The following is a 26740-nucleotide window of genomic DNA, read 5'->3' as shown; positions in this document are numbered from 1 at the left end:
CAGCTCCCACCGGGAACGGCGGCAGGAGCTGGTGGCCACGGGAGCACCCTTTTGGTATTGCTAGCACCCTGAGGACCTCGCTCTGCACCAGAGCACCCGGGGCAGGGCTGCTTGCACACAGTCTAGGGTGGGGGGTACGGGGTTTGGGGTGGGGGGGCAGCAGGGCTACCCCAATCACTCAGCTGCTGGCTCCAGGCTGGGCACGGGCTGCCGTAGGAAGTGCATCACCGCCCGCCCCACCTTGTCCGGGGTGATGTTGTACACGGGGTGCGTGGCCTGCTGTGGGGCAAGCGAGAGGAGAAAGGGGGCTCGGAGCCTGCTTGTGGGGCTGGGGAGGATTCCCCCCCCACACACACACCACGGGAGCTCAGCGGTTGATGCTCAGCACCTACCAGGCGGTTCTCAGGGGCGCCCAGGACCACTTCGTGGTGGAGGTCGCCGCTGCCGAAGTGCTGCGCTATGGCCAGGCCGCTCAGGCAGTAGCAGGTGTGGTAGAAATCCCGGGATCTGGCGATGGGGAAGGGGGTGTTGGGGTGCAGCACACCAGGCAGCGCCCCCCTCCCAGCCCCATAAGCCCTGGTACTCACTTGCCAGGCTTGTCCAGCAGCCCCCCGGCCGGGCACTGGCAGCACAGCAGGATGTATTCCTGCAGCGCCGACTGGTCGAACATCCAATGGGTCATGCTCAGGGCTGGGTCGCCTGGAAGGGGAAAGAAGGGGGTGAAATCCATGGGGATGGAGGGGGCAGGAATGTGGGAACTGCCCCTTCCTCGGGGCTCCCTCCACACCACCAAAGCCTCAGGAGCCTCCCCGACGCAGCAGCTCCCACCGGGAACGGGGACACGGAATCACCGCGTTCATTCCCTTCCCATGACGCCTTCATGTAGATGCTGTTTTGGGGGGCAGAGGAAGGCAGCATCGAGCCCCCCCCCCAAAAGCCAACTCACCCTTGATGTGGAGGGCTCGGTGCAGCAGGGGCAGGAGCCCAGCTTGCCAGAAGGAATAGCAGCCATCCACCAGCTTGTTGCAGCGGCCTTGGAAGCCGCCCTCGAAGCGCATCTGCCGGCTGGTCACCCAGTGCTGGGCAGGACAGAGCAGGATGAGGCCATGGGGAGGAACCCCCCCCCCATAATCCCAAGGAGGAAGGGGCTGGAGGTGCTCACCAGCAAGCTCCGCAGGTTGAGGAGCTGCTCCTGCTTGAGGATGACCAAGGCGGCCACGCCACAGAAGGTGTAACCGCCGTGAGCTTCCATCCCCGGCACGCCGCCCATGCCGCCCTCCCAGTTCTGGCACCTGCACGGGGAGGGAGGAGAGGGTGGGATGGGGAGCGAGGTCCTGACATCGGGATGGGGAGCTGCTGGATTGGGACCATGGGGATGCTGCGAGGGAGCCAGGCTGAGAGAGCTGGGCTGGGGCAGCCTGGGGAGGCCTGAGAGCAGCTCCAGTGCCTGAAGGGGCTGCAGGGAAGCTGGAGAGGGGCTTGGGACAAGGGATGTAGGGACAGGCCAAGGGGAATGGCTTGAACCTGCCTGAGGGGAGACTGAGATGAGCTCTTAGGCAGAAGCTCTTCCCTGGGAGGGTGCTGAGGCGCTGGCACAGGGTGCCCAGAGAAGCTGTGGCTGCCCCATCCCTGGCAGTGCTCAAGGCCAGGTTGGACACAGGGGCTTGGAGCAAGCTGCTCCAGTGGAAGGGGTTGGTGCCTCCCACCCCACCCCACGCTCCCATCCCCATCCCTGCCCCATCCCCACCCCACACCTCGCGATCCACTCGGCCGTGCCAGCGAAGAGCGCGGGGGTCAGGATGTTGGTCAGGGAGGCCACGGATGCAGCGCAATAGGCGCTCCTATGGGATACGGGATGGAGGGGGGGGGGGTCAGGGAGGGGAGCCCAGCCCCACGCTGGTACCCAGGGCAGCCCCCCCTTCACCCACCTCACATCCACCTCGCCCCCGACGTGCATGAGGAAGGAGCCATCGGGCTGCTTCAGCGAGTGCAGGTACTGCAGCAGCTTCTGCCTGCCGGAGCCATTGTGCTGCAGGAGGTGGGGGGGCACACACCACACACACACACACACACGTGTCCTGTGCCCCCCCAACCCCGTACCCCAACACCATCCCCACCTGTCAATGACCCCGAAGGCCTCCTCCGTGCCGATGATGCAGAGCGCGTTGACCGCGGCGTAGGTGGGGGCGAGGTGGGGGTGCTGGCCTGGACCCCCCCAAAACCCCCTTGGGGGCTCTGGCAGCGGCTCAGGAACTGGCAGACACTAAAGGAGGGGTGGCAGTGAGCCACGGAGGCCATGGGGACACCCCATAACACACAAGGGTGTCCTGCGTGTGTGCCCCCCCCCAATAAGGTCAAGGCTGGGGTTATCTCATCCCTCTCCCCCCCCCCATCACGAGGTGCTGGCAGCAAGAAAGGCCCCATTGATGGTGCCAAAGGGAGGAACAAAGCTCCTTTGGTGCGGGGGCAGCAGGAGCTGGCACCTCCGGCATCACATGGGGCCGCGGCTGCAGGCAGGACGCGGGGTGAGGGTCCCCAAGCCGCCACCATAGGGTGGGCTATGGGATGCTGCTGGTACCTACTCAGAGGCGACCGAGTGGGGAATGGGCTCCTCCAGCAGCTCCAGGCTGTGCAGGATCCAGTAGCAGAGCCAAGGGCGGCTGGCATCCAGGCACTGCGGGATAAGGGGGGGGACCGAGGAGGATGTGGGGCTGCAGGGAGCATCCTGCTCCACGACACCCCCCTGCTTATGGGGTCTAAAGGGGGCCAAAGGATGCTCAGGAGCTGGAGCAGCTCCCACACGGGCTCTTCATCAGGGCAAAGGGGTGATGGGTCGGGATCCCCATTGGGGGTAAGGATGGAATCCTTCCCTTTGGGGGTGCTGAGCACAGGGCAGCTGCGGCGGCCCCATCCCCGCTGATCAAGGCCGGCTTGGATGGGGCTCGGGGCGCCCTGCTCTAACGGAAGAGCATCGGCGTCGGAACGGGGTTTCAGGAGCCTTCATCCCAAACCCATCCCAACGGGGCAGCAGCTCAGGTACCTCATAGGCTTCCGTGAGCTGCCGGAGGCCTCTCTTCAGGTAATGGAAGTGCTTCTCCCGGTGCAGGATGAACCTGGGACGGGAGGCAGGGACGGGGAGCTGAGGCCACCGCACCCAAGGCTTGGGGCCGCATCCCACCGGAGCGCCGCTCCCATAGGAACTCACTGTGGGACGCGGTGGTTGGCCTTGTAGGCATCAAACACCTCCTGCACGATGTCCTCCACCTTGGCCTGCATCCGGCATGCAAGGGGAAGCAGAGCCCCCGTGAGGCCGGGAAGCTCCTGCCCCATTCCCGAGGGTTTTATCCAAGGGGATCCCATGGGGAGGCTCGGGCAGGAGCCGAGCCGGGATCCCAAGGGAATCGCGCCCCACGGGGCTGTTTGCCCCAGGCGTAAGGATGGAGCAGGGCGCATCCCTCTGGAAAAGCCGGGAACCGGGATAATCCCGATGGAAAACAGCAGGGGGAGGGCAGGCAGCACCGGGACCACCCCCCCCCCCCATCCGTGGGGCCACGGGATGAGCGGGAATGCCGCATGGATTGGGAAACACAGCCCTGCCTTTGTACCACTGGGGCCCATCCCAGCGCCCCGGGCTGGATCAGATCCACAGGGAGCAGAGGGAACCTCCGCACCCACCGCAAGCTGGGAATGGGGGGACCCGTCACAGCCCCCCACCCATGGGTGCCCCGGGTGCTGCCACGGGGAGGAAGTGGGGCAGGGATCACCCAGCCCCATGGCACCCCATAGCACCCTCAGGGCAAGCTTCAGAGCACCCTATAGCCCGGCCCTACAGCAGCCAGCCCAATGGCACCCATAGCCCGGCCCCACAGCACCCTCAGGGCAAGCTTCAGAGCACCCTATAGCCCGGCCCTACAGCAGCCAGCCCAATGGCACCCATAGCCCAGCCCCACAGCACCCTCAAAGCCAGCCCCAGGGCACCATGACCCTACAGCACCCCACAGTTCTGCCCCATAGCACCCTCCAATCCAGCCACACAGCCTAGCCTTACAGCACCCTCAGGGCCAGCCCCATAGCACCTCAGAGCCGGGCCTTAAAGCAGCCTGGCCCCAGGGCAGCTTCAAAGCCAGCCCCACAGCACCCTCAAAGCCAGCCCCAGGGCACCATGACCCTATAGCACCCCATAGCCCAGGTCCACAGCAGCCCGGCAGCCTCAGAGCCAGCCCCATGGCATTCCCCAGTCCGGCCACAGAGCACCCCATAGCATGGCTCTAGGGCAGCCCCAGAGCCAGCCCCATGACACCCATAGTCCATGACACCCATAGCCCAGCCCCATGGCACCCACAGCCCAGCCCCATGGCACCCGTAGCTCCCCACAGCTCCCACAGCCCAGCCCCATGGCACCCACAGCCCAGGCCCATAGCACCGATAGCTCCCCATAGCACCCATAGCTCCCCATGGCACCCATAGCTCCCCATGGCACCCAAAGCCGAGCCCCACGGCACCCACAGCCCAGCCCCATAGCACCCATAGCTCCCCCTAGCACCCACAGCCCAGCTCCATGGCACCCATAGCACGCATAGCTCCCCATAGCACCCACAGCCCAGCCCCATAGCTCCCCATAGCACCCATAGCTCCCCATAGCACCCAAAGCCCAGCCCCACGGCACCCACAGCCCAGCCCCATAGCACCCATAGCTCCCCCTAGCACCCACAGCCCAGCTCCATGGCACCCATAGCACCCATAGCTCCCCAGAGCACCCACAGCCCAGCCCCATAGCACCCATAGCTCCCCATAGCACCCACAGCCCAGCTCCATGGCACCCATAGCACCCATAGCTCCCCATAGCACCCACAGCCCAACCCCATGGCACCCATAGCACCCATAGCTCCCCATAGCACCCACAGCCCAGCTTCATGGCACCCACAGCACCCATAGCTCCCCATAGCACCCACAGCCCAACCCCATGGCACCCACAGCTCCCCATAGCACCCATAGCTCCCCATGGCACCCATAGCTCCCCATAGCACCCATAGCTCCCCATAGCACCCATAGCTCCCCATAGCACCCACAGCCCAACCCCATAGCACCCATAGCTCCCCATGGCACCCACAGCCCAACCCCATAGCACCCACAGCTCCCCATAGCACCCACAGCTCCCCATGGCACCCACAGCTCCCCATGGCACCCACAGCTCCCCATGGCACCCATAGCTCCCCATAGCACCCAGAGCTCCCCATGGCACCCAGAGCTCCCCATGGCACCCAGAGCTCCCCATAGCACCCAGAGCTCCCCATGGCACCCAGAGCTCCCCCAGCCCCACACCTGCTCGGCGGAGGTCGCTGTCCGGACCCCATCGTCCCGCAGCCTCCTCCTCCCGCCGGGGGACCCGCGCGGGGATGGGGCCGCTCCCGCCATGCTGCGGGCGGGGACACGTGACCCCGCCCCGCGCCCCGCCCCGCGCGCCGCCGCGCCGCCCGCCAGGGGGCGCGCCGCGTCACCGCGCCCTCTGACGTCACCGCCTTCCCGCTCGGGGTGGGCCCGGATGGGGGCCCCGGGGCGGGTTCAAGGCGTTCACTTGGCCGGTACCGAGCCCTGCGTCCAAACCCGCGTCCATCCCTGTACCGAACCCTGCATCCATCCCTGCATCCATCCCTGTACCCATCCCTGTACCCATCCCTGCATCCATCCCTGCATCCATCCCTGTACCCATCCCTGTACCCATCCCTGCATCCATCCCTGCATCCATCCCTGTACCCATCCCTGTACCCATCCCTGCATCCATCCCTGCATCCATCCCTGTACCGAACCCTGCATCCATCCCTGTACCCATCCCTGTACCCATCCCTGCATCCATCCCTGCATCCATCCCTGTACCGAACCCTGCATCCATCCCTGTACCCATCCCTGTACCCAATCCCTGCATCCATCCCTGTACCCATCCCTGTACCCATCCCTGCTTCCATCCCTGTACCCATCCCTGTACCCATCCCTGCATCCATCCCTGTACCCATCCCTGTACCCATCCCTGCATCCATCCCTGTACCCATCCCTGTACCCATCCCTGCATCCATCCCTGTACCCATCCCTGCATCCATCCCTGCATCCATCCCTGTACCCATCCCTGCATCCATCCCTGCATCCATCCCTGCATCCATCCCTGTACCCATCCCTGCATCCACCCCTGCATCCATCCCTGCATCCATCCCTGTACCCATCCCTTCATCCATCCCTGTATCCAACCCTGCATCCATCCTGCATCCATCCCCGCGTCCATCCCTGTACCCATCCCTGCATCCATCCCCGCGTCCATCCCTGTACCCATCCCTGCATCCATCCCTGCATCCATCCCTGTACCCATCCCTGCATCCACCCCTGCATCCATCCCTGCATCCATCCCTGTACCCATCCCTGCATCCATCCCTGTATCCAACCCTGCATCCATCCCCGCATCCATCCCCGCGTCCATCCCTGTACCCATCCCCGCATCCATCCCCACATCCATCCCTGCATCCATCCCTGTACCCATCCCTGCATCCATCCCTGTACCCATCCCCACATCTATCCCTGCATCCATCCCCGCATCCATCCCCGTTCCATCCCCGCTCCATCCCCATTCCATCCCCGCTCCATCCCCATTCCATCCCTGCATCCCCCGTTCCATCCCCGCTCCATCCCCGTTCCATCCCCTCTCCATCCCGGTTCCATCCCCACATCCCTCGGTCCATCCCCGTTCCGTCCCCGCTCCATCCCCACTCCATCCCCGTTCCATCCCCGCTCCTTCCCTGCATCACCCGTTCCATCCCCGCTCCATTCCCGCATCCATCCCCGCATCCATTCCTGCATCCATCCCTCCCTTCATCCCTCCATCCATCCCCGCATTCATCCCCGCATCCATCCCTGTATTCATCTCCACATCCATCCCTGCATCCATCCCTCCCTTCATCCCTCCATCCATCCCTGCATCCATCCCTGCATCCATCCCTGCATCCATCCCTGCATCCATCCCTGCATCCATACCCGCATCTATCCCCTCATCCATCCCCGCATCCATCCCCGCATCCATCCCTGCATCCATCCCCGCATCCATCCTTGTACCCAACCCCACATCCATCCCCACATCCATCCCTGCATCCATCCCTTTATCCATCCCTGCATCCATCCCTGTATCCATCCCTGCATCCATCCCTGCATCCCTGCATGCATCCCTGCAACCCTGCATCCATCCCTGCAACCCTGCATCCCTATATCCCTTATATCCTTTATATCCCTATATCCCTTATATCCCTATATCCCTTATACCCCTTAAATCCCTATATCCCTATATACCTATATCCCTATATCCCTTATATCCCTTATATCCCTATATCCCTATATCCCTCTATCCCTATATCTGTTATATCCCTATATCCTTTATATCCCTATATCCCTATATCCCTTATATCCCTCTATCCCTATATCCCTATATCCATTATATCCCTATGTCCCTTATATCCCTATATCCCTATATCCCTTATATCCCTATATCCCTATTTCCCTATATCCCAAAGCCCCTCTCCATGTTCCCTGCAGCCCCTTCAGCTCTGGAGCTGCCCTCAGGTCTCCCGTTGTGGAAGCCCCCCTCAGCCCGGCTCCAGCGCCATTCCCAACAGGAATCTCCTGTGCTCCTGGTGCGGAAGGGGGGAATTCCTTCCCTGCCGTTCATCCCTGGTGGCTCCAGCGCACCCAGAGCATCCTCAGCCGTGTTGGGACACGCACAGATGGGAGCAGGGCGTTTATCCCGAGGAGCCCATTCCCAATGTCGGGAATACACAGGATAGGAAATCCGTGTGCACACACAGAGGGGCAATCCATAACCTTTAATGAGCAGGGCTTGAGTGCCAGCACCCACCAGCAACAGGCTGTGTGTCACTGGCACCCAACCTGCACCCAGCACTGCAGCCCAGTACCCAGCACTGCACCTCAGGACCCAGGACTGCATCCAGCACCCAGCACTGCATCCAGCACCACACTACACCCCAGTACCCAGCACTACACCCCAGTACTACATCCAGCACCCAGCACTGCACCCAGCACCCAGCACTACACCCCAGTAGCCAGCACTGCACTCAGCACCCAGCACTGCATCCAGCACCTGGCACTGCACCCCAGCACCCAACACTGTATCCAGCACCCAGCACTGCACCCAGCGCCTAGCGTTGCACCCAGCGCCCAGCACTGCACCCCAGTACCCAGCACCCATCACTGCACCCAGCGCCCAGCACTGCACCCCAGTACCCAGCACCCATCACTGCACCCAGCACCCAGCACTGCACCCTAGTACCCAACACCCATCACTGCACCCCAGTACCCAGAACCTATTACTTCACCCAGCAACCAACACTGCACCCAACCTGCATCCAGCACCCAGCACTGTACCAACATCCAATACTGCACCCATGACTGCACCCAGGACCCAAAACTGCACCCAACATTCAATGCTGCACCCATCGTTGCACCCATCACTGCACCCAGCACCCATCCTATACCCACCACCCATCATGCACTCAGCACCCATCATGCACCCAACATCCATCCTGTACCCAACACTCATCATGAACCCAGCACCCATCCTGCACCCAACACCCATCCTGCACCCAGCACCCATCACTGCACCCAGCACCCATCACTGCACCCAGCACCCATCATGCACCCAACACCCATCCTGCACCCAGCACCCATCCTGCACCCAGCACCCATCACTGCACCCAGCACCCATCACTGCACCCAGCACCCATCACTGCACCCAGCACCCCCCCCGGTCCCTCCGCGGGTCTCCCCGGTGCAGCCCCGTGGGTCACCCCCTGTTCCCGCTGCACCCCCGGCCCTTCCCCTCTGTCTCCCTTGCTCCCTGGGTGCTGAACCCAGGACAGGGGGGTCCTGGGGGGTCCCCGAGTGGCCCCTCCCCACATTCCCCCTTGCACCCCCCGAGTCTCCCCCCCCCCCCCCCCGTGCCCCACAGCATCCCCGGTACCTTCCTGCATCTCCCGGTGCGACCCCTCCTGTCCCCCTGCGCATCCCCCGTGTGCCTGGAGCATCCCTGGTGCTCCCTCCCCTGCATCCCGGTCCATCCCCGGTACCCGCCGTCCCAGACCATTCCCGGTGTCCCTCCCGGTGTATCCCCCGTCCCCTCCCCATGTTCTTCCCCCTGCATCCCCCGGTATTCCCGGTGCTCTCGCGGTGCATCCCCGGTATCCCCCTCCCCGTACCCCCAGACCATCCCCTGTATCCCCCGGTCCATCCCCACTGTCTGTCGCTCCCCTCCGTTTCCCAAAGCATCTCCAGGTGCATCCCCGGTGTCCCCTGGATCCCCCGGTTTTCCACCTCGCTCCCCACAGCATCCTCCCGTGGGTGGCACCCACGGTGCATCCCCGGTGCTCCCTCCCCTGCATCCCCCTGTTCTCCCTCCTGGTCCGTCCCCCGGTCCACCCCCGGTATCGCTCCCCCTGTTCTCCAAAGCGTTCCCCGGTCCATCCCCGTGCTTTCCCCCCATCATTCAACACTCCATTCCCAGGGTTCCCCCGGTCCATTCCCGCTGTCTCGCCCCATCATTCCCCACACCATCCCCGGTGCTTTCTCTTCTACATCCGCCGGTCCCTCCCCAGTGTCACTCCCCATTCCCCCGGTGCATCCCTGGTCCTCCCTCCCCTGCATCCCCCGGTTTTCCCGCGGTCTATTCCTGCTTCATCCCCTACATCCTCCGCTCCATCCCTGCATCCCTCGGTCCATCCCCGCTCCATCACCCGCAATCCCCCGCTCCATCCCTGCATCCCTCGGTCCATCCCGGCTCCATCCCTGCATCCCCCGTCATCTCCGGTCCATCCCCTGTATCCCCGGCTCCATCCCTGCATCCCTGCTCCATCCCCGCTCCATCCCTGCATCCCCCGCTCCATCCCCGCTCCATCCCCGCTCCATCCCCTGCATCCCCCGCTCCATCCCCACTCCATCCCCCGCTCCATCCCCGTTCCATCCCCGCTCCATCCCTGCATCTCTCGGTCCATCCCTGTTCCATCCCGTTCCATCCCCGCTCCATCCCTGCATCCCCGCTCCATCCCCGTTCCATCCCTGCATCTCTCGGTCCATCCCTGTTCCATCCCCGTTCCATTCCCGCTCCATCCCTACGTCTCTCCGGTCCATCCTCGCTCCATCCCGCCTCCATCCCCGCTCCATCCCTGCATCCCCCGTTCCATCCCCGCTCCATCCCCGTTCCATCCCCGCTCCTTCCCTGCATTCCCCGTTCCATCCCCGCTCCATCCCCGTTCCATCCCCGTTCCATCCCCGCTCATCCCCGTTCCATCCCCGCTCCTTCCCTGCATCCCCTGTTCCATCCCCGCTCCATCCCCGTTCCATCCCCGCTCCATCCCCGTTCCATCCCCGTTCCATCCCCGCTCCATCCCCGCTCCATCCCTGCATCCCTCGGTCCATCCCCGTTCCATCCCCGCTCCATCCCCGGTGTCTCCCCCCACATCCCCTCTTGCACCCGCCCCCAGCCCTCGCCCCGCCCCGGTGCCAGCCCGGCGCGGTGGCGGTGCGGCGGCGCAGCGCTCCCGGCCCCGGTTACCGGCGGCGGCGGCCCCGGTGCGGCCATGGCCAAGCAGTACGACGTGTTGTTCCGGCTGCTGCTGCTGGGAGACTCGGGCGTGGGCAAGACCTGCCTGCTCTGCCGCTTCACCGACAACCAGTTCCACCCCGCGCACATCTCCACCATCGGTACCGGCCGCACCGGGGAAGCGGGAGCCACGGAACGGGGGAACGGGGAGCCCTGAGCACCGGGGAACCGGGAGCAGCGGGGAGATGGGGAACCAGGGGGACAAGGCACCGGGGAACGGGAAGCGGAGCACCCGGGAAGCAGCGGCACCGGGGAACCGGGAGAGGTGGAAGAGAAGCGGCGCTAGGGAACGGGGAACCGGGGAGCCAGGAGCTCTGGGGAGACAAGGGAAGGGGGAACCGGGAGCACTGGGCGACGGGGGAGACAAGGCACCGGGGAACGGGGGACCGGGGACACCGGGGAACAGGAGCATCGGGAAACCGGGAGACGGGGGAGCCAAGGCACCAGGGAAGCGGGGACACCGGGAGAGCTGCGGGCCTGGGGAACCGGGAGCGACGGGGAGCAGAGGCACCGGGGAACGGGGGACACCGGGGGAGCTGCGGGCCTGGGGAACCGGGAGCAACGGGGATCCAAGGCACCGGGGAACGGGAAACCGCTGGCACCGGGGGCCCGGTGGGCACCGGGAGCAGCGGGGGAAACGGGAAGCCGTGGGCACCGGGGATGTCCCGGGAACACAGCGGGGATGCAGGGGAGGAAGCACCGGGAACCGCGGGCACCGGAGCGCTGGGGAGCCGCAGCACCGGGGAAGGCGGAGATGGGGGCACCTGGAACGGAAACACGGGGGCTGCAGCACCGGGAGCCGGGAACCGGGAGCATCCCCAGGGGCTGGTACCGGGTGTGGGTACGGGGGAGCCCCGGGACCCGGTTTGGCTTCACAACGGGCCTGGAGAGGGACCGGGACGGGGTGGGAGGAGCAGGGCAGGGGGACCCCGGGTGCCGGTACTCCCGGTGTGTGTGCAGGGGGGGGACGACCCCGAGAGACCCCCATAACCCCCCCCCCCCATCGCAGGCGTTGACTTCAAGATGAAAACCATCGAGGTGGACGGCATCAAGGTGCGGATCCAGATCTGGTGAGTGCAGGGGGGGGGGGGGTGAACCCGGGTCCTACCCCCCTCAAAACGGGGAGGGGGGGGGGGGCTGAGGACCGGGCACGGCTCAGGCCATGGGTGCTGAGCCCTCGGCCCCGGTGCAGGGACACGGCAGGGCAGGAGCGGTACCAGACCATCACCAAGCAGTACTACCGGCGGGCACAGGTACGGGCAAGGGGATGGGGGGGCACAGAGGAGAGGGGAAACTGAGGCACGGGGGGGGGGTTAAATGGCCACATCCATCCCCACACACACCCCATATTCCATAGGGCATCTTCCTGGGTACGACATCAGCAGCGAGCGCTCCTACCAGCACATTGTGAAGTGGGCCAGCGACGTGGATGAGGTCTGGGGCGGAAGGGGGGGGTTCCCCTCGATGGAATGGGGGGGTCCTCACGTTGCTCCCCCCTACCCCACCCCATCAGTACGCCCCCGATGGTGTCCAGAAGATCCTCATTGGGAACAAGGCGGACGAGGAGCACAAGAGGCAAGTGGCCAAAGAGCAAGGGCTGCAGGTGAGCGGGGGCTGTGGGGTGCCCCCCCCCCCCCTGCACCCCGGCATGGACGGAGTCCCCCTGCATCCACAGGGACCCCAGCAGCCCTCCTGCAGCCCTATGTGTGTCCATACCCCCCCAACAGCATGACCAGGGACCCCCTCATTGCCCCCCCCCAGTGTGACCCCAAATCCCCCTGCTGCACCCCCCACATGGACAGAGCCCCCATGGGCCCCCCTGTACCTCATAGGGACCCCAGCAGCCCTATGTGTGTCCATACCCCCCCAACAGCATGACCAGGGCCCCCCCCAAGTGTGACCCCAAATCCTCCCCCCTGCACCCCGACATGGACAGAGCACCCCATGGGCCCCCCTGTACTCCATAGGGACCCCAGCAGCCCTATGTGTGTCCATACTCCCCCAACAGCATGACCAGGGCCCCCCCCAAGTGTGACCCCAAATCCTCCCCCCTGCACCCCGACATGGACAGAGCACCCCATGAGCCCCCCTCTGTTACCCCATAGGGACCCCAGCAGCCCTTCCTGCAGCCCTATGTGTGTCCATACCCCCCCCAACAGCATGACCAGGGACCCTCATTGCCCCCCCCAGTGTGACCCCAAATCCCCCCGCTGCACCCCCACATGGACAAGCCCCCCATGGGCCCCCCTGTACTCCATAGGGACCCCAGCAGCCCTATGTGTGTCCATACCAACAGCATGACCAGGGACCCCCCCCAGTGTGACCCCAAATCCTCCCCCTGCACTCCCATATAGACAGAGCCCCCCATGGGCCCCCCTGTACCTCATAGGGACCCCAGCAGCCTGCCTGCAGCCCTATGTGTGTCCATACCCCCCCCAACAGCATGACAAAGGACCCCCCCCAGTGTGACCCCAAATCCTCCCCCTGCACCCCCATATAGACAGAGCCCCCCATGAGCCCTCCCCGTACTCCATAGGGACCCCAATAACCCTCCTGCACCCCTATTTGTGTCATTTCCCCCTCTCCAGCATTGCCAGTCCCCCCCATCATACTCAAGCCACCCCCCCCCAGTGCCTGCGCACCCCAAAGGACCACTCTTACACGTCCCTGTGCCCCCCCCATAACCCCAACCACCCCCTGCACCCCAACATAGCCCCTGCCACCCCCAAAGCACCCAGACCCCCCCCGAGTCCCCCTTGCTCCCATTGCCCAGCCCCACTGGGTGCCCCTATTGCAGCCCCCCCCCCCCCCCCCCCCATAGCCAGCACAGCCCCTCCATGTGCCCTGGGGGGGGGGGGGGGGGGAGGGGGGGGACACATTGGGGGTGCTGGTGCCCCCCCAACCCCTCGCCTGCAGCTGGCCAGGGAGTATGGGATGGATTTCTATGAGACCAGCGCCTGCAGCAACCTCAACATCAAGGAGGTATTGGGGGGGGGCAATAAAAGGGGTCAGGAGGGTCAATAAAAGGGGGGGTCAATAAAAGGGGTGTCAGGGGGACAATAAAAGGGGGCTCGGGGGGGCAATAAGAGGGGGTTCAGGAGGGTCAATAAAAGGGGATTCAGGGGGGTCAATAAAAGGGGGTTCGGGGGGTCAATAAAAGGGGGGGTCAGGGGGGACAATAAAAGGGGGCTCGGGGGGGCAATAAGAGGGGGTTCAGGAGGGTCAATAAAAGGGGATTCGGGGGGTCAATAAAAGGGGGCTCGGGTGGTCAATAAAAGGGGGGTCAGAGGGGGTCAATAAAAGGGGGTTCAGGAGGGTCAATAAAGGGGGGTCGGGGGGTCAATAAAGAGGGCTCGGGGGGTCAATATAAAGGGGGTTCAGGGGGGTCAATAAAAGGGGCTTAAGGGGAGGTCAATAAAAGGGGGTTCAGGAGGGTCAATAAAGGGGGGTCGGGGGGTCAATAAAGAGGGCTCGGGGGGTCAATATAAAGGGGGTTCAGGGGGGGTCAATAAAAAGGGGCTTAAGGGGAGGTCAATATAAAGGGGGTTCGGGGGGGTCAATAAAAGGGGCTTAAGGGGAGGTCAATATAAAGGGGGTTCAGGGGGGGTCAATAAAAGGGGCTTAAGGGGAGGTCAATAAAAGGGGGTTCAGGGGGGTCAATAAAAGGATGGTCGGGGGTCAATAAAAGGGGGGTCAATAAAAGGGGTTCGGGGGGTCAAATAAAAGGGGGTTCGGGGGGGTCAATAAAAGGATGGTCGGGGGGTCAATAAAAGGGGGGTCAATAAAAGGGGGTTCAGGGGGGTCAATAAAAGGGGGTTCGGGGGGTCAATAAAAGGATGGTCGGGGGTCAATAAAAGGGGGGTCAATAAAAGGGGGGTCAGGAGAGTCAATAAAAGGGGGTTCAGGGGGGTCAATAAAAGGATGGTCGGGGGGTCAATAAAAGGGGGGTCAATAAAAGGGGGTTCAGGAGAGTCAATAAAAGGGGGTTCAGGGGGGTCAATAAAAGGATGGTCGGGGGGTCAATAAAAGGGGGTCAATAAAAGGGGTTCAGGAGAGTCAATAAAAGGGGGTTCAGGGGGGTCAATAAAAGGATGGTCGGGGGTCAATAAAAGGGGGGGTCAATAAAAAGGGGGTTCAGGGGGGTCAATAAAAGGGGGGGTCAATAAAAGGGGGTTCGGGGGGTCCCCCATTCTCACCCCCGTTCGCAGTCCTTCACACGGCTGACGGAGCTGGTGCTGCAGGCGCACCGCAAGGAGCTGGAGGGGCTGCGGGCCCCCCCCCGCACCCCCCCCTTGGCCCGCTTGGAGGAGGCCGAGCAGCAGCCCCTGTGCAGCGAGGACACCCCCAAACCTGCTGGTGTTGAAGCATGGACACCCCCACCCCCCATGGACCCCTCTTTGGATCCCCCCCCCCCCATCCCTGGGCTGTGCTGGGGGTGCGGGATGGGGCAGCCCCATGGAGGGGGGTGATGGGGACAGATGGGGTGAGCCCACACAGCGCCTATGGGGGGGGGGGGGCGATGGGTGCTGGTGACCTCCCCCATGCCCATGGACACTCCCCCCCCCGTTTTAAACACGTACAATAAAGGTGATGCTGGAGGTGGCCGGGGCTCGGTGCTGCTGGGGGTGCTCCATGGGGCCCGGGGAGGTGGGGGGGGTCTATGGGTGGCTGTGCCCCATTGGAGCCCCTGGCACCGGGCATGGGGCAGGGCCAGGGCACGGCAACATGAGCGGGTATCAATAATTGAGGCTGTGCCGGGGCTGGTGTCTTCTTTCCAGGCCAGGGGATGGGGATGTGGGGTGCTGGGTCTATGGGTGCTGGGTCTATGGGGTGCTGTGCCCATGGGGTGCTGTGTCTATGGGGTGCTGTGCCCATGGGGTGCTGTGCCCATGGAGTGCTGTGTCCATGAGGTGCTGTGTCCATGGTGTGCTGTGTCCATGGGGTGCTGTGCCCATGGGGTGCTATGTCTATGGGGTGCTGGGTCCATGAGGTACTGTGCCCATGGGGTGCTGGGTCTATGGATGCTGTGCCCATGGGGTGCTGGGTCTATGGGTGCTGTGCCCATCACCACTGCCAGCTCAGCCCCAGCTGTGGGAGCATCCCCAGAGGGATGCAGGAGCTGGCCCTGGCATGGACAGGGATGTTGTTGTCAGACAGCTCGGTGATGGGCACTGGGAAGGGTGGGCAGCAGGATGATGGTTGGCATTGGATCCTGGTGGGCATCGGCATGGATGGGTACTGGGATGGTGATGGGCACAGGGATGGTGATGGGTACCAGATCCTGGTGGGCATCGGCATGGATGGATACTGGGATGGTGATGGGCACTGGGATGGTGATGGGTACCAGATCCTGGTGGGCATCGGCATGGATGGATACTGGGATGGTGATGGGCACTGGGATGGTGATGGGTACCAGATCCTGGTGGGCATCGGCATGGATGGATACTGGGATGGTGATGGGCACTGGGATGGTGATGGGTACCAGCATCCTGGTGGGCATCAGAATGGATGGGCACTGGGATGGTGATGGGCACTGGGATGATGATGGGTACCAGGATCCTGGTGGGCATCAGAATGGATGGGCACTGGGATGGTGATGGGCACTGGGATGATGATGGGTACCAGGATCCTGGTGGGCATCAGAATGGATGGGCACTGGGATGGTGATGGGTACTGGGATGCTAGTGGGCATTGGCATGGATGGGCACTGGGCTGGGTGGGCAGCAGGATGATGATTGGCATTGGATGGTGGTGGGCATTGGCATGGATGGGCACTGGGATCCTGGTGGGCACTGGGCTGGTGATGGGCACTGGGCTGGGTGGGCATTGACATGGATGGGCACCAGGACGGTGCTGGGCCCAAAGCAGATGGATGCCAGGGTGAACACCGGCCCTGGGACCAGTGGGCACCAGCGCTGGTGGGCAGGCAGCAGGCACCGGGACGGCGAACACCGGCAGCCCGCAGGCGATGCCAAGGCAGCCTCGGGGTGGGATCCACACCGCGCCCCCCATTCCCCACCCCATGTGGGTCTGAACCCCCCCCCCCCCGGGCACAGGGAACAGCATCCGCGCCATCAATTATTGAGCTGGGTTGGAGCATCCGCGGCCCTGGCCCCGCGCCACCGCTCCCTGCCCGCGCCGGGGCGGACGGCTCCGGTTTCCAGCGGCACGGCTCCGGCTTCCAGCCCATCACGTGGGGCCCCGCGAAGCCCTTAAGGCTGCCGGCGGGCGCGGGGGGCAAGGCGAGGCAGCAGCACCCCGCAGCCATGAGCATCCCCATCGCCAAGTCCTTCTACGACCTGAGCGCCACCTCCTTGCAAGGGGAGAGGGTGGATTTCAACGTGTTCCGGGGCCGCGTGGTGCTCATCGAGAACGTGGCGTCGCTCTGAGGCTCCACGGTGCGGGATTACACCCAGCTCAACCAGCTGCAGGCCCGCTACCCGCGGCGGCTGGTGGTGCTGGGCTTCCCCTGCAACCAGTTCGGCTGCCAGGTAAGAGCGCCGGGCGGGACGGGAGCGCGGATGCTCGCCGGTGCTGCCGATCCCCAACCCGTCGGTGAGCGTTGTCCTTGATGGGGGGCTCCTGCTTCCAGGAGAACGGCACCAACGAGGAGATCCTCAGCATCCTGAAGCACGTGCGGCCGGGCGGCGGCTTCGAGCCCAACTTCACCCTGTTCCAGAAGTGCCAGGTGAACGGCGCCGACACGCACCCGGTCTTCGCCTACCTGAAGCTCCATCTCCCCGCGCCGGCCGACGAGGCGGGGACCCTCATGGTGGAGCCGCGCTTCTTGGCCTGGAGCCCCGTGCGGCGCTCCGACGTCTCCTGGAACTTCGAGAAGTTCCTGGTGGGCCCCGAGGGGGAACCGTTCCGGCGCTACAGCCCCCGCACGGCCACGGCGCAGCTGGAGCCCGACATCCAGCGCCTCCTCAAGCTGGCCAAGTAGGAGCCGGGGCCCAGGCGCCGCGGTCCCCGGCACGCTCCCGGCTCTCCGCAGGGTGACGGTCCCCTCCGAAACGGCCGCGGGGAGGGGGCTGGATGGGGGCAGAGAGCGGGAGGCACCGTGGGGCTGCGGGTTGGGGGGCAATAAAGGAGGAGGGAGCGAACCCCAAAGTGTGCCTGGTGTGGTGGGGCTGGGGCAACGGGGAGCAGGGGGTAAAGCACCTGCATGCTGGATGGGGTGGTGGATGGAGCGGTGCCCGGCTCCCTAGGGGGGTCATGGGGGGCCAAGGGCAGCATTGCATCCCATGGACTGATTTTGGGGGTCATGGGTGCCAAGGGCAGCATCGCACCCCAAGGACTGATTTTGGGGGTCATGGGGGCCAAGGGCAGCATCGCATCCCAAGGAGTGATTTTGGGTGTCATTGGGGCCAAGGACAGCATTGCACCCTAAGGAGTGATTTTGGGTGCCATTGGGTGCCAAGGGCAGCATTGCATCCCAAGGAGTGATTTTGGGTGTCATTGGGTGCCAAGGGCAGCATCGCACCCCAAGGACTGATTTTGGGTGTCATTGGGTGCCAAGGGCAGCATCGCACCCCAAGGACTGATTTTGGGTGTCATTGGGTGCCAAGGGAGCACTGCACCCCAGGGAGTGATTTGGGGTGTCATTGGGTGCCAAGGGTACCACTGCACCCCAGGGAGGGATTTTGGGGTGTCATTGGGTGACACAACCCAAGGAAACAGGCCCTGGGGGGTGCAGTGATCCCAAAGGATCCCATGTAGCTTCTCAGCAGGGTTTGGGAGAGCAGGATGGGGGCTGAGGTGCTGGGAAGGGCTGGATCCACTCAAAGGGAAGGAATCCCATAGCCTCACAGGAAGGAAAAGCCCCCCAGGCAGCTATGGGGGCCCATGGGGGTGAAGGCTGTAACACGTCACGTTTATTGCCCCACACATGTGGGTTCCTGAGGTGGGGTGAGCACCCTTTGGGACCCCTTTGTGGGGTGATAACAAGCTGGGGACCCCTTCATGTTTTCAGCACATGGGGGGAGGCTCAGTTGTGGTGCTCCTGCCTCTTCCTGGAGCTGGGATGCGGGTATGGGAGCATGGAAGCATTCGGCATCCACCACATCCAGGCTGGAAGGTTGGAGAGGAATCAGGTAAAGGACCACGTTATCCATAGGGATCCCGATGCCAGGGATCTCCTGGTGCTGATGGGGAGTGGGAAGGGAGGTCCTGGGACACCCAAGGATTCAGAGTGGGATCCAAACTGGCTTCAGAAGAGAGGAGTCATCTGCCTGGGGTCATCAGGGAGGATGCTGATGGAGTCCTCAGCCCGGCCACAGAGCAGGCACAGCATGGTGTATTCCTGGTGGGATAGAGAGGGATGAGCACAGGGGGGTGTATTCCTGGTGGGATAGAGAGGGATGAGCACAGGGGGGTGTATTCCTGATGGGATACAGAGGGATGAGCACAGGGGGGTGTATTCCTGGTGGGATAGAGAGGGATGAGCACAGGGGGGTGTATTCCTGATGGGATACAGAGGGATGAGCACAGGGGGGTGTATTCCTGGTGGGACACAGAGGGGGGGCTGCCACTGCAGCTCCTCTGCTCTCCCGCAGGGAAACCCAACCCGGCTCCACCACCCGATCCCCGACTGCAATCGGATCCTCCAGCAGGATCCTGTTTCCAGCTCAGCTCCCCCCCCCCCCCCCGTTTTCCAGCCTTCAGTGCTGCCCAGGGAACGTGCCAGGGAGGAGGAGGGCAGAGCCATGCCTGCCTGCACCCACAGCCCCACCGGCAAGCACGAGGTGAGCTGGGGAGCCGGGCCCAGCGCAAGCATCCGGATGGCTTCTGGAAGCACAGGGAGAGCCTGGACCATCAGTGGGGTGTCCCCATTGCTGTGGGGCTGGGGGGGGGCACAAAGCGGGGTGCGGGGGGTACCTGGTAGTCGTCCACCACGCTGAAGGTGTACTCGTGGCGAGCAATGAGGTGGTGGCAGCTCCGGCACAGGTCTGGGGGGGGAGAGGACACCGGGATAAAGGGATGTGGCTGCTCCCAACCCTGGCCATTCCCATCCCGATGCCCTGAGCCCCTTGGGGGCAAAGGGATGACCCCCCCCCAGCACCTAAACCCCTTCCCAGCCATCAGCTCCCTGACACCCCCAACCCCAAACCTTGAGATCCCCCCCCTTAAGCATCACTTCCCCAGCCCGTGACCCCCCCAAAAGCATCACCCCCAGCCCCCCTTAGCATCAGACCCCAAAATAAACCCTCCCTCAGCTCCATAGGACTCAAACTATCCCCCCCCCTCCAAGCCCCAAAGGTTTCCCACGTCCCCAGACCCTAAAGCCCCCCCACCAGCCCCCAAAGGTCCCCTCAAGCCCCAAACCCCAGAGCATGAGACCCCAAAGGGCCCCCCCGAGACCCAAACAACAAAGACCCCCTCAGCCCTAAAGACCTCCCCAACCTCAGACCCCAAAGGGTCTCCCCCATCCCCAAAGGCCCCCTCAGCCCTAAAAGCCCCACCCAACCCTAGACCCCAAAGGGTCTCCCCATCCCCAAAGGCCCCCCATAGCCCTAAAGATCTCCCCCAACCTTAAATCCCAAAGAGTCCCCCCATCCCCAAAGGCCCCCCATAGCCCTAAAGACCCCCCACAACCTCAGACCCCAAAGGGTCCTCCCCATCCCCACAGGCCCCCCCCCGGCCCCAAAGACCCCACTCAGCCCTAAAGCCCCCCCCACCCTCAGACCCCAAAGGGTCTCCCCCATAGCCCTAAAAGCCCCCCCCAGTCCTAGACCCCAAAGGGTCCCCCCATCCCCACAGACACCCCCCAATCCCCAAAGGCCCTGCTCAGCCCTAAGGACCCCCCCATAGCCCTAAAGGCTCCCCCAACCCCAGAGCCCAAAGGGTCCCCCCATCCCCAAAGGCCCCCCCCGTAGCCCCAAATGTTCCCCCCCCCTCAGACCCCAAAGTGTCCCCGCATCCCCAAAGCCCCCCCTCACAGCCCCAAATGTCGTCCCCCCCCTCAGACCCCAAAGGGTTCCCCCATCCCCACAGGCACCCCCCCATAGCCCCAAATGCCGTCCCCCCCCCAGACCCCAAAGGGTCCCCCCATCCCCACAGGCACCCCCCATAGCCCCAAATGCCCCCCCAGACCCCAAAGCGTCCCCCCATCCCCAAAGGTCCCCCCCATAGCCCCAAATGTCCCGTCCCCCCCCCAGACCCCAAAGGGTCCCCCCCCCTCAGACTCCAAAAGGTCCCCCCCACCCCCACAGGCACCCCGCCATAGCCCCAAATGTCCCCCCCCCAGACTCCAAAAGGTCCCCCCATCCCCAAATGCTCCCCCCCCCATCCCGGTCCCCTCTCACGGTCGTAGGTGACGATCTCCTCCCCTCCGTGCAGCCCCGCCGCGCGGTTGCTCAGCAGCACCAGGTCCCGGCGGCCGCACTGCGCGCACCCCACGAAGTTGAGCAGGAAGGAGCCTCCCTCCAGGCACGTGGTGCCCTACGGCACCCGCACACGGTCGGTACCGGCACCGGTACCGGTACCGGCACCGGGCCCGCCCGGCCCGCCCCGGCCTACCCGCTCCGGCCTACCCGCTCCGGGTACTCGGTGCCCACACAGCCGCCGCACATCCCGCCGCAGCTCTCGCGAGACTTCCGCCGAGGGGGGGGCGGAGCTTAGCTCAAGGGAGGCGTGGTCAAGCCTCTTAGCCCCGCCTACAAGGCGGCGGGGGTCTGTTGCTATATGGGCGTGGTTTGTGGAAGGGGGCGTGGCCAAGCGGGATCACCCCCCCCCCCAACCGGAGCCGCTGCGCTGGGCTGCGGGGTCCTAGCGCCGTTGGCTGGAGGGGGTCAGGGCGAGATGGGGGTCACCGGAGCGCTTTGGGGACCCTCAGGACTGGATGGGGGTGCCTGGGGTTAGCCAGGGTACCCCCAAGAGCACCAGGGCTGGCTGGGGGGACCCAGGGCTACCTGAGCGACACCTCGGGCTAGTAAAGGGACCCATGGGGCCAGCTACGGGAGCCCCAGGGCTGGTGGGTGGGAGATACCCAGGGCTAGCGAGGGGTGCCTGGGGCAAGCTGGGCTGGTGTGGGGGGGTCAGGGCTAGATGGGGGTCATCTGAGTGCTTTGGGGAGTGCCTGGGGCTACCTGAGGGAGCCCCAGGGCCAGTGGGGCACCCTCAGGACTGGATGGGGGTGCCTGGGGTTAGCCAGGGTACCCCCAGGAGCACCAGGGCTGGCTGGGGGGCACTCAGGGCTACCTGAGCGACACCTCGGGCTAGTAAAGGGACCCCTGGGGCCAGCTACGGGAGCCCCAGGGCTGGTGGGTGGGAGACACCCAGGGCTAGCGAGGGGTGCCTGGGACTACCTGGGTGACCCCCATGGGTAGCCAGCAGTGCCCGGGGCCAGGCAGAGCTACTCGGGTCGAGCTGGGGGCCGCCACTCTGGGCTAGCGAGGGTACCCCTAGGGCCAGCTGGGGGAGCGCTGGGACCAGCTGAGAGCCTCCCAGAGGTGGCCAGGAGAGCCTGGGGCTCGCTGGGGAACAAGCAGGGATAACGGGGATAATGGGACTGAGGGATGGATGGCCAGGACTAGTGGGGGACAGCCAGGGCTAGCCGAGGGGTGCCTGGGACGGAGTGACCCCCATGGCTAGCCGGGAGTGCCCTAGGGCTAGCGGGGGAACCCTAGGGCTAGCTGAGGAAGCGCTGGGACCAGCTAGGGGACCCGCAGGGCTAGTGGGGGAGACCCAGGGCCAGTGGGGGGGTGCTTGGGGCTAACGGAGAGACCCCCAGGGCTGTCCAGGAGTGCCCGGGGCTCGCTGGGGGACCCAGGGCTGGTTGGGGGACACCCATGCCTCCCTCGGGGGGTGCACTACCCCCGTTACCCCCCCTCCCACATGGCACCCAGCACCGGTTGGGGCCACCCAGGGCTACTCGTGTCCCTGTTACCCCCCCCCCGGACCTAACGGGGTACCCGGAGCCGGGGGGGGGTTCATGGGGGCTCTGCGCCGCTCCGTGCCCGGTAGGAGCCGGTGGTGGTGGCGGCGGCCGGGGGGGGCCGCTGTGCTGCATTGCGGGGCGGGCGGCTCGTCCCCGCCCGCCTCGGCCCGGCCCTCCCGGGGGGGAGCGGGGCTATCGGGGCCGGGCAGCGCCGTGGCCCCGGGCAGGAATGTCCCTGCGCGCACAGATAATGTTATTTATATCGCGGCACACGGCGGCTCCGCTCCCCCCGCCCCGCTCCGGTCCCGGCTCCGGCCCCGGGCCCGCTGCCGCCGCCGCCGCTCGTCCGCCCGCAGCCCCGCGCAGGTGAGAGCCGGGATGCGGGGATGGGGATGGAGAGGGAGGAACGTGGTAGCGGGGGGGTACCGGGACGCGGAGCAGCGCCGCGGGGGCTGCGGGTACCGGGTAAAGTTCAGCGCTCGCCGTTATCCCCCTCGCCGGTGTCACCGGGGGTCCCAACGGGGACGGGAAGGACGGGGCGGGCGAGCGGCGGTGACTTTGTGGGGACAGCCTGGGGACGCTGTCCCTATGGAGGGGGGGGGGGGGGGGACGACGGGGACACAGCAACAACAACAACAAGGAGAGGGGTCCTGGGGGGCTCCGCGAGCATCGCGGTGGGACAGCGGGCTCCGGTGGGATGCGTCCCCCCCAGCCTGCTCGTAGCCACTGGGGCAAACTGGAGTTACTGGGAGGAGTTCCCCACCTCCTGTGTCCTTGTGTGTCCCCCCCACCTTGTCCCGGCAGCAGGAGGATGCTCAGGGATGGGTGTTGGGATGAAGGGTTCCCCCCCCCATAAGCCAGATTCCTGTTTCAAGGCACCTTTTGCCTTTGTAAATCGGCTCCTGGAGTCAGGGAATTGCGGAGCTGTTTCCCCGTTGGCTTCTCCCAATGGGATATAAGGAAAGGAGCCCCCCCCCCAACCCAGTGGGTGCTGGCCCAGCCTCCCCCCAGGGTGCGTTTTGTCGCTATGGGGTGGTTTTCGGGCCCCATGGAAGTGCTTTTGGGGCGGGGTGGGGGGGCAGCTCCTAAGAAGGGAGCCAAGGGGAGGCCTATTTATAGCCAGAAATGTGTGTGGAGCGTCAGCACGTGTGCGTGTCAGCGCGCCCGCGTTAGGGGACATGGGACAGCCCTGGCACGGCCGGCATCCGACCCGCGCCCGTTCCAGCCCTAGGGAAACCCAAACCCTCACCCATGGGTGGGGAGGGCAGCGAGGCCCAGCGCTGCCGGCAGGAGCCGTGCCGTGCCGTGCCAAAGGGCTGCGCCGTGCCCAGCGGGACCATCTGCTCCAGGCCCTTCCCATGCGCTTGGGATGCAGGAGGATGAGGGGGGGGATGTGGGAATACCCCTCAATTCCTGCCTCTTCCCAACGGGGCTGGAGATGGAGGTTGATGGAGGGGAAGCTGGAAGTGTTAACGGTGAGGTGAAGCAGCCGGGGTGACCCTGGCTCACACCGGGACTCCCCAGTCCCACTATGGAGGTGACGGAGTGGCTGTTTTGGGGTGATTTCGGGGTGTTTTGGGGTCCCCATGAGCGCTCAGGCAGCAGCAGGCAGTGTTTCGGCAGCACGTTGCGATGGTGAAGGGTGAGCCGGGGGTGCCCCGGCCACCATTGGGGTGCAGGGGGGTGGGGAGTGTCACCCCGCCACCCAGGCCCGACGTGGGGGGGACACCGGCAGCGGCACGGTGCCAGCCCCTCACCGGGAAGTGCTGATTCACGGCGCTGCCCTGGCTCCGGCCGCAGGATGCTGGTGCTGGCGACGGCGCCCCGGAATTCCAAGGGGTGGGAATGCCGGGGGCTTTGCGAGCGCGGCCCTGGGGGAGGCACTGGGGAGGCAGAGGGAGATTTAAAGGCTGCGGGAGCGCCCGCGCCTGCTGCACGCTGGCAGCTCCCTTGGGTCCCATCTCCTCCTCTTCCTCCTCCTCCTCCTCCTCCTCCTCGGATGCTCGCTCGGATGCAGCCCTCGCTGCAGCGCTGGTGATGGTGTGGGAAAGGCCCAGCCAGGACCGGCGCGGCAGAGACCCGGCACGCTCGGTGCAGCGCATCCCAGGCCTGCAGCTCCTTTGGGATTGGCGTTGGGCTTGGGGGATGTGCCCACATCTGGCCTTCCCCGGGGGTTCTGCTGCAGGACCTGAGCGCTTCCAGGGCCTTGAGCGCTCCCCTGGGCTCATTGCGTGTCCTTGCGTGCGCTCCCGTGGCCTTGCTCGCACGGGTGTGCTCTGACACGCGTGTGTTTTTACGTGCTCTGGCACGCTTCTCCAGGTCCTTGCTCACATGTGCATGCTCCTGCATGCTCTGGCACACTTATCCAGGTCCTTGCTGCTTGCGTGTGCAAGCTCCTGCATGTCCTTGCTCACACGTGTGTGTTTTTACATGCTCTGGCACGCTTCTCCGGGTCCTTGCTCACATGTGCATGCTCCTGCATGCTCTGGCACGCTTCTCCAGGTCCTTGCTCACATGTGCATGCTCCTGCACGCTCTGGCACGCTTCTCCAGGTCCTTGCTGCTTGCGTGTGCAAGCTCCTGCGTGTCCTTGCTCACACGTGTGTGTTTTTACATGCTCTGGCAGGCTTCTCCAGGTCCTTGCTTGTGCGGGCACATTCTGCCGCGCTCTTGCATGGCTTTGCTCATACATACATGCCCTTACGCACTCGAGCACGCTTCTACACATCTTTGCTCCCTTGTGTATTCTCTGGCATGCTTTTCCATGTCCTTGTTCCCATGTGCACACTCTGGCACACTCTTGCATGTCCTTGCTCACTTGTGCATGCTCTGGCATGCTTTTCCATGTCCTTGCTCCCATGACCATGCTCTAGCACACTCTTGCATGTCCTTGCTCACTTGTGCATGCTCTGGCATGCTTTTCCATGTCCTTGCTCCCATGTACACGCTCTGGCACACTCCTGCATGTCCTTGCTCACACATACATCCTCTGGCATGCTTTTCCATGTCTTTGCTCACCCGTACATCCTCTGGCATGCTTTTCCATGTCCTTGCTCCCATGCACATGCTCTGGCACACTCCTGCATGTCCTTGCTCACACGTACATCCTCTGGCATGCTTTTCCATGTCCTTGCTCCCATGCACACGCTCTGGCACACTCCTGCATGTCCTTGCTCACACATACATGCTCTGGCATGCTTTTCCATGTCTTTGCTCACACGTACATGCTCTGGCACACTCCTGCATGTGCTTGCTCCCATGTACACGCTCTGGCACACTCCTGCATGTCCTTGCTCACACATACATCCTCTGGCATGCTTTTCCATGTCCTTGCTCCCATGCACACGCTCTGGCACACTCCTGCATGTCCCTGCTCACACGTGCCCCCTCCTCCCCTGCTCCCCCCCATGCCCACGCTCTATCACACTCACCCACATCCCTGCTCCCCGTCCAACCCCAGCCCGGCCCCGGAGCCAAATCCCTGCCTGCGGGGCCACGATTACGGCACGGAGCCGGGCCCGGCCCAGCGCTGCCGGCACCGATAACGCCCCGTGCCGGTGCCCCGGGGGGTCCGGGGACACCCATGGCCGGGCTTGGGGGGGGGATCCCGGCCGGGTGCTGCCTCCTGCTCCCCTGTGGGGCCCCAGCGGCACCCCCCCCCTCCCGCCCCACCGCCAGCTGCTCAGAGGCATTTATAGACACCAACCGAGTCCCGACCGGGTCTCAAATGTCCCCGGGGCGGGGGGACCGGCACCGGCAGCTGTCACCCGCTCTGTGCCACCGGTGATGGTGGTGACCCCTCAACAGCAGCCGTGTCCATGGGGGTACCTGGGATGTGGCACTGGGGGTGACTGTCACCTGCTCTGTGCCACCGGTGATGGTGGTGACCCCTCAACAGCAGCCGTGCCCATGGGGGTACCAGGGCTGTGGTACTGGGTGTGATTGTCACCTGCTCTGTGCCACTGGTGATGGTGGTGACCCCTCAACAGCAGCCGTGCCCATGGGGGTACCAGGGCTGTGGCACTGGGGGTGATTGTCACCTGCTCTGTGCCACTGGTGATGGTGGTGACCCCTCAACAGCAGCCGTGTCCATGGGGGTACCAGGGCTGTGGCACTGGGGGTGATTGTCACCCGCTCTGTGCCACCGATGATGGTGGTGACCCCTCTATGGGGTGGGTGCAACAGCAGCCGTGTCCATGGGGGTATCAGGGCTGTGGC

General features: G+C 64.6%; 4 protein-coding genes across 6 annotated transcripts; 2 read left to right on the top strand and 2 right to left on the bottom strand.

The window, feature by feature from the left end:
* Window positions 1-151: 151 nt before the first annotated feature.
* FNTB (farnesyltransferase, CAAX box, beta) lies at window positions 152-5462 on the bottom strand. The gene is given in 13 exon segments (XM_061479242.1): window positions 152-279; window positions 393-507; window positions 588-699; window positions 947-1079; window positions 1163-1292; window positions 1755-1841; window positions 1929-2012; window positions 2118-2217; window positions 2220-2263; window positions 2583-2674; window positions 3041-3113; window positions 3206-3270; window positions 5323-5462. Coding segments are annotated over 13 exon segments (1233 nt in total). The 5' UTR covers window positions 5416-5462; the 3' UTR covers window positions 152-174.
* Window positions 2484-21252, bottom strand: CHURC1 (churchill domain containing 1). 2 transcript variants are annotated; one of them, XM_061479244.1, is made up of 6 exons: window positions 21178-21252; window positions 20950-21085; window positions 19523-19593; window positions 18838-18947; window positions 18697-18715; window positions 2484-2494 (listed from the first exon to the last, which is right to left on the bottom strand). In XM_061479244.1, the coding sequence occupies exons 1-4, from the start codon at window positions 21214-21216 to the stop codon at window positions 18855-18857; spliced, it is 339 nt and encodes a 112-aa protein (XP_061335228.1). In that variant the 5' UTR covers window positions 21217-21252; the 3' UTR covers window positions 2484-2494; window positions 18697-18715; window positions 18838-18854. The 2 variants fall into 2 exon arrangements, with proteins under 2 accessions (XP_061335228.1, XP_061335227.1); XM_061479243.1 differs by lacking the exon at window positions 2484-2494 and having other exon boundaries at window positions 18505-18715.
* On the top strand, window positions 10545-15008 carry RAB15 (RAB15, member RAS oncogene family). The gene is given in 9 exon segments (XM_061479227.1): window positions 10545-10746; window positions 11655-11715; window positions 11838-11898; window positions 12003-12012; window positions 12015-12079; window positions 12159-12248; window positions 13562-13627; window positions 14854-14989; window positions 14992-15008. Coding segments are annotated over 9 exon segments (630 nt in total). The 5' UTR covers window positions 10545-10622.
* On the top strand, window positions 16739-17738 carry GPX2 (glutathione peroxidase 2). 2 transcript variants are annotated; one of them, XM_061479235.1, is made up of 2 exons: window positions 16739-17043; window positions 17238-17738. In XM_061479235.1, the coding sequence occupies exons 1-2, from the start codon at window positions 16912-16914 to the stop codon at window positions 17586-17588; spliced, it is 483 nt and encodes a 160-aa protein (XP_061335219.1). In that variant the 5' UTR covers window positions 16739-16911; the 3' UTR covers window positions 17589-17738. The 2 variants fall into 2 exon arrangements, with proteins under 2 accessions (XP_061335219.1, XP_061335218.1); XM_061479234.1 differs by having other exon boundaries at window positions 16743-17136; window positions 17238-17737.
* Window positions 21253-26740: the final 5488 nt, after the last annotated feature.

This window comes from Pezoporus flaviventris, unplaced genomic scaffold (assembly GCF_033815535.1).
Source record: "Pezoporus flaviventris isolate CSIRO_AGI_PZ_B2104156 unplaced genomic scaffold, CSIRO_AGI_Pfla_v1 ptg000145l, whole genome shotgun sequence".
In the NCBI taxonomy this organism is placed as follows: Eukaryota; Metazoa; Chordata; class Aves; order Psittaciformes; family Psittacidae; genus Pezoporus; species Pezoporus flaviventris.
Note: the sequence above shows the minus strand (reverse complement) of the source record. Positions and strands in the feature narration are given on the sequence as shown.

Coding starts and splice junctions, on each gene's coding strand:
- CHURC1 (XM_061479244.1), bottom strand. CDS start 21,216: ATGTGCGGCGGCTGTGTGGGCACCGAGTACCCGGAGCGG. Junction 19,594..20,949: donor GGAGATCGTCACCTACGACC/GTGAGAGGGGAC, acceptor CTCCCCCCCCAG/ACCTGTGCCGGAGCTGCCAC. Junction 18,948..19,522: donor GCGTGGTGGACGACTACCAG/GTACCCCCCGCA, acceptor CTATCCCACCAG/GAATACACCATGCTGTGCCT.